This window comes from Chaetura pelagica, unplaced genomic scaffold (assembly GCF_000747805.2).
Source record: "Chaetura pelagica isolate M959 unplaced genomic scaffold, ChaPel_1.0 scaffold548, whole genome shotgun sequence".
NCBI classification, from domain to species: domain Eukaryota; kingdom Metazoa; phylum Chordata; class Aves; order Apodiformes; family Apodidae; genus Chaetura; species Chaetura pelagica.
In genome coordinates, this window is record NW_009970728.1 from 8,786 (window position 1) to 14,780 (window position 5,995).

The 5,995-nt window shown below is 46.8% G+C and overlaps 2 protein-coding genes across 2 annotated transcripts in view; one reads left to right on the forward strand and one right to left on the reverse strand.

Moving 5' to 3' along the window:
- Nucleotides 1-1,274: 1,274 nt before the first annotated feature.
- On the reverse strand, nt 1,275-2,009 carry LOC104397193 (interferon type B-like). The gene has a single exon (XM_010007138.1). The coding sequence runs from the start codon at nt 2,007-2,009 to the stop codon at nt 1,275-1,277; it is 735 nt and encodes a 244-aa protein (XP_010005440.1).
- A 3,384-nt stretch (nt 2,010-5,393) lies between these two features.
- LOC104397194 (ubiquitin-associated protein 2-like) overlaps nt 5,394-5,995 on the forward strand; it is a 10,831-nt gene continuing 10,229 nt past the window's right edge. The window contains exon 1 of the mRNA XM_010007139.1: nt 5,394-5,490. Within this exon, the coding sequence (XP_010005441.1) occupies nt 5,394-5,490 (97 nt within the window). The remainder of the gene's footprint in view (nt 5,491-5,995) is intronic.

Below are 5,995 nucleotides of genomic sequence, written 5' to 3' on the forward strand. Positions count from 1 at the left end.
TCTCAGTGATGACCAGTGATAGGACAAGGGGTAATGGGTGTAAATTGGAGCATAGGAGGTTCAAGGTGAATATCCGAAAAAATTTTTTTACTGTAAGAGTGACAGAGCACTGGAACAGACTGCCCAGGGAGGTTGTGGAGTCTCCCTCACTGGAGACATTCAAAACCCACCTGGATGAGTTCCTGTGTGATGTACTCTAGGTGACCCTGCTCTGGCAGGGGGGTTGGACTAGATGATCTCTCGAGGTCCCTTCCAGCCCCTAAGATTCTATGATTCTATGATTCTACGGGGGGGTCACAGATCTCCCCATAGTGTCTGAGCTGGCAGAGTGCAGGTGCAGCCTTGAAGCCTCAGTAGTTAGGAAAACATTCCTCTGTCTTATCAGCCTAGCAGAACACGCTGTTGCTAGTTACAAGAAAGCTTACTGAAGGAAAAAAAAAAATCAGTAAAAAGAAAAATTGGCTTCATCCTGGCTCAAACCAGGACAATGGGCCTTGGTGGGTTCCCTCCTTGCCTCTCTGAAGTGCAGCTTGTCCACGGCACTTTGTCCATGGCACCTGGCTTGTTTGCAAGCAGTGCTGAGGTATTGCTGAATGATTGTTTGGGTTCGGGTGTTGGTTTGATATGGCTTTTATGGCTTGGCCGTGGAAGAGGGTTGGGAAGGAAGAGGGTGGGTGGTGGGAGAGGAGGAACAGAAAGGGTAGACATTGTGTTTCTGCCTTGACAAGTGTGTGCTCTGAGGGTGCAGCATCAGCAGGAGATGCTTATGAGCTTGGGTGAGGATAGTGGGTCCCTGAGAGGGCCTTACTGTCAGGAGGCATTGATGAGCAAGGCAGGAGGCATTGGTGGGACAGGCTGCAGGAGGGCGGCTTAGGCCTGCCTGCCTGCAGAGACCCTGTCTTTGCCCATCAGGCTTATGCATAAAGGCAATTTATTTCTTCTTCTCTTTTGTTTGTGCAAAAAGTGTTTATTTCCATCAAGCGAGTGAATCTCTGACTGAATAAATATCCAGCTGAACAAATAAATAAATAAACACATAATCAGAGTTCTGTGATAAATAAATAAAGCATCAGAATTTGGTGCTAAATAAATAAATAAATAGATAGATAAATAGGGAGAGTTCAAGAGTCACCGGTGTCGGTGGGGACCTTCCCCTCCATGGGAGCAGGTTGAGTTTTCAGCAGAGCAGTTTGCTCCTCCCTGCTTTCCAGCAAGGTGTGGCTGTGGTGTGAGTGCGTGGGCGGTGCGGCAGGCTGGCCCCGGCCTGGCCCCGCTCACGCCCATTCCCCCGTTGGCGCAGTCTGGTGGCTGGAAGAGGTGGCAGGCGTGCGGAGCAATGCCAGCCCTGGCTGCTGCAGCCTCTGGTTGTCCTGCCAGCGTGGGTTGGGGCCGGGCGTTGGGCGCGGGTGGGTTTGTTGGAGGTCAGGAGCGGCTTTGCTCTTCATCTGCCGTATGAGCGTGTCCAGGAGTCGGAAGGAGGTGTCAGCTTCGAGGCGGACTTGTTCCCAGGCGCAGGCGCTGTAGTGGTGGGACTGGAGGAAGTTCTGGATGCGCGTGAAGTTTTTGTGGATGTTGAGCAGCAGGTTGCGGGGCCCGTGCCTCTTGCGGAGCGTGCTGTTGTCTGGGAAACATTGCTGCAGGTGTTGGATGTAATGCTCGAGGTTGTTGAGGAGCTGATGCCGTGCCTCGGCGTCCCAGTGTGGTGGTGTTCTGGAGCTGCTGAGGATGGCCAAGAGGTGGTTCAGGATGCGCAAGGCGGCGTCGGCGGCGTGCCCAGGGCTGTCGGTGTGGAGGAGGACGTCAGGGAAGGGTGTTGAGGGCTGGTGGTGGCAGTCCTGTGGCGGGGTGGGATCCATGGCCTGGAGGAGCTGGAGGTTGTCCCAGGAGAAGGTGTCGTCGCGGGGCCGCAGGTGGTGGCAGGCGGTGGCGGTGGCCAGCGGCGTCAGGAGGAGCAGGAGCGTGGCGACGGCGTGGCACAGGCAGGCCCGCGGGGTTGCGGGCGCAGCCATGGTGGGTGTGTGGGTGGTGTTGGGCAGGAGGCTGGTGGTGAGGCTTGTTGGTGGTGCTGGTGAGCGCTGTGCTTGGGGAGGTGCGGCGTGTGCGGCTTTATGTGGTGCGGCGGCTTTCCCTTGCTCGCTTTCCGGTGGCGGCGAGTTGCCGCTTGTGGTTTCATTTTTGGCTGGTGGCTTTGGTGGTCTTGTGGAAGTCCGTAGTGGAGGTTCGGGTGGCGGCGTGTGGGGAGGGCGGTGAGGGTGCTGTGCTGGGGGTGTGCTGGGTCTTGGTGGATTTTGGGGGATGTCGGTGTAGTTACTGAGTGGGTGATGCGAAAGTGGTAGGTTAGGAGCGCTTTGGACAGTCGTGGTACTGACGGTGTGGTTTTTTTGGTGGTTTCTCCCTTTGCCGTCTAGTTGGCTCTGACTGCTGTTTTGTTCCTCTCTATTTCCCTTCCGGCTCAACCAGCTTTACATGGTGCAGTGGCTTTCTTTTCATCATCATAATCATGTCGCCAGAATTTCCCTATTTCAAATTTCAGTTTTGCTTTCCGTTTGCTTTATCCTGACAGCTCTTGTTGTGCTTTTCAACTTGTGAGGAGTAGGTGGCCCTGGCCTAGGGAAAAGGAGCTGGTTCTTTCCCAGGGTTTCTCTCAGCATGCAGGGGAATCCCTTCTCTGCTTTTGTGCTTCAGTTCCAAAGCCAAAGTGTGATAGCAGAGGTTTTAGAGCAGGTGTGCTGGGGATGCCTTTCAGTGTTTCCTTCTCTTCTGTTCTGTGGGTTGTCTGTCCTGCTTTTTATTTTCAAGCTTTTCTGCCTACCAACATCCATTTTTCTTATTTCATACACTGTTATAACTTGTATATATGCTTTAATGCATGTTTTCCTTTAGTTCATCAGTTGTTTTTTTCCTTGTCCTTTCTTTATAGCATCTGCAGCTTTGCTGGTGGGAGAGTTTTTCTTGTCTTTGCAAACATCTCGCAGGATGTTGCTGAAGTGGTTTGTTATCCCTCCCACCCCCCTGGTTATTAGTCTTCATTGTGTATTGATATTTATAATAAATGCAGAAATGTTGCCAAGGATTTTTCATCAACTTTTCATTCAGTGATGGTGATTTCTAGATTTTGGGGTTACTTATTGTAGCTTGAATTTGTTGTATAAATTATGCAGGATTGGGTGCTTGAGAGGCATGAGCTCGTGTGATTTTTTGCCTTTGATGTGTTGTGCTGCTTACATCTCGAAAGCGAAAGTGGGCAGAATCCCAAGTGTGAGTCATTACCACTTCCTGGGAAACTTCCGGCAGCAGTGCCGGTGGCTGCTGATACAGCAAGAGTGGGATTTTCTCCTGAGGTTTCAGAGGAGGCTCTTTTTTAATGTATCTTGATTTCCTAACGGGTATGTTGATGCTGTAAATCCTCACCGTTTATTGCTATTTTATTATTATTTTTGCATGTATTTCACTGGGATATTCTGTCTTCTCTGTTAGTCTGACGCAGGCTGCCTGTGTAGCTGAGATCTTACAAATGCCTTGGCTAGTGTGCATGGTAGTTACTGAGATGCTTGGTGGAGCCTAAATCTGTAGGCCAGATAACTTAAAATTTTCTAGTCCGTTAACTTAAAATTTTCCAGTCCTTTTCTGCCTCACTTTTAAAATCTATTCCTGATACTTCAGTTCAGACACTTTTTCCTGCTTTTCTTCTGTAGGTCAGGAAGTACCCATGTTATCTGAAGAGCGAAATATCTCTTCCCATGTTGGATGGTCATGAAGTGCAAAGATAACTGTCTTGCACTTGTACTTCCTAGTGATTTGTTATTTTGCATATGTGCCTGTGTAAGTGTGTGGGATAAGGATGTGCAGCTGTGATGTAGTTTTCCCCCACCTGACAGGCAGCGGGAATAATTGCAATTGTTAGACCCTGTTCTCATGCTGCTTTGGTTTTATTTTGTCCAGTTTATATAGGGTAAAATGCTGGTGTGTCAGTTCCAGTTCATGTCCACTGAATTCTGTTCAGATCTCTTCTCCAAATTTGCTTTTTGTGGCATTTTTCTCAGAAGAAGACAGGAGCATTGCTTTTGAGTAACCTACCAACACTTTTCTTGTGAATTTGGTTGTTTTGTTAAGTGAGTTGTGCCAGAGTTGGTAAGGTGGAATTATGTGGGAAGGGAAGGATGATGAAATATGGCACAATTTCAAGCTACAGAAAGCAATTACAATACTAAATCTTTGCTGGCTTATTTTGTGTTCATTAATGGAGGATTGAGTGTAGGAAATGAGGGTGCTGCACAGAGATGCAGCACAATGGAAACTGCTGTGCACTCAGAGAAAGCATTTGAGGTGATGGGGAATTTACAGAGAGGAGTATGAAGGAGAAGGATGCTTTTGCAGTATTGAAGAATGTGTGGAAATTGATATCTTAGTGGTTAAAGTATTAACTCTTGCTGAAATAGAGGCGGTGAAGAGTAAACTATGAGAATTAGGAGGAAAAGTGTTTAGCCTCAGCCACACATATTGAGTTCACCCAGAGAGGGAACGGAAAACTTTTCCCTTTTTCTCTCCCAAACTGATGACAAAATGCTGCTTTGGTTTTGCTGGCATGTTGTGTCATCTCAGAGTGCACTCTTTCTAGGGTGAAAACTGTCTGACTCTACTGTAGAGGACATAGAACTATCTAAGGCACTGGTCTCCACCTTTTTTGATCACACACACCATCAGTAAAAAATTTGTTAGCACTCCCTCCCCCCAGTATATTTTTATTTCAGAAGTATAGAACAAGCACAAAAATAAAAATTTAAAAAGGAGGAGAGAATGCTTACGCAAACTCTTATTTTTATTTTTTTTAAAATGTCATTTATTGATGGTACCCAAAACATTTACTTTCTGCACTCCAATGGATTGTCTTGCACACCCCGCTTTGGAGACTACTAATCTGAGGTCTCATGTAACAGAATTCAAGTAAATTTTCCAGTCATCAGGTAGTAACTCTTTTTCTCCATATTTTTTTTAGTTATGTTTGTGCTGATTTCCTTCTAGAAAACTTTACTTCTAGAAAACAGGTCATGGTACAAGGGTAAAATCCTTTTATTACATCTGTGTTGTGATTATGGTCCTGGCCTGACCAGCAGCTCTTTGGCCCCTCATGCTGCTCTTCCAGGAGCAGTCTTACTGGAAGATGACAGCTCTTACCATTAAGAAATTAAGTATTTGCATAGAATATTAATATTGTCTATAATGTAGGTTTATTTTGAAGTTAAGGATCAGATAAACCTTCAGCTCTGCTGTAAGTGATGGGGTCTGCTTCTCCCCACACTTCCTTTAGTCCTTACTTTTAAAATTTTCTTAAGCCTTATAATACAAGGTTCATAAGAGCTGTCCAGCTTTGTGGCTTCAGCTGTTAATAAGTGATGTTGTCTCTTCCCAAGGATTACTATGGAATTACATTCCCTGCTCCTGCAACCTTGACAGGCAGAGATGGGAGCCTTGCTAACAACCCGTACTCAGGTGAGTGCTATTTAAGGACGTCAGGTGAAGTGTGCTCGTTCCTAAATGCAGGTTATCCTGCCTTTGCTGAAGAGAATTGTTTTTCCTTTCTGTAAGCAGTTGAACCCATCAGTCCAAATTAGTCAAAAAAGTGAGCATCTCCCTCCCTGGCATAGAAGTTTCTTCATGGTTTTGGTCAGTAATTCATAGCTTACTTCTACTGGAACTGAGATGGGTAGCCTTTGAGAGTGAGTGCAAAATAGTTACAAATGTAAGCACCAGTGTCATCTGGTGCCCTCCCAGAGCACATCCAGGGGCTTGAAAAGTATTCCGTCATTCTCAAAAGTCGGCTGGCTGCTTTCCTTTCTTGGCACTGGAAGAGACCCCCTCAGCAGCTCTTCATACTTTGTTAATGATATTTTAGCACTTGTATGGTGTCAGTAGGAGCTGCATCTAGCAGGCTTCCCCTCACCATCCCCAAATCTGGTGGACTTCATTCCCAAAAAGATGTAATCTAAGAAGTCCT

Bases quoted from the DNA above. Each gene is read 5' to 3' on its own strand.
- LOC104397193 (XM_010007138.1), bottom strand. From the start codon at position 2,009: ATGGCTGCGCCCGCAACCCCGCGGGCCTGCCTGTGCCACGCCGTCGCC.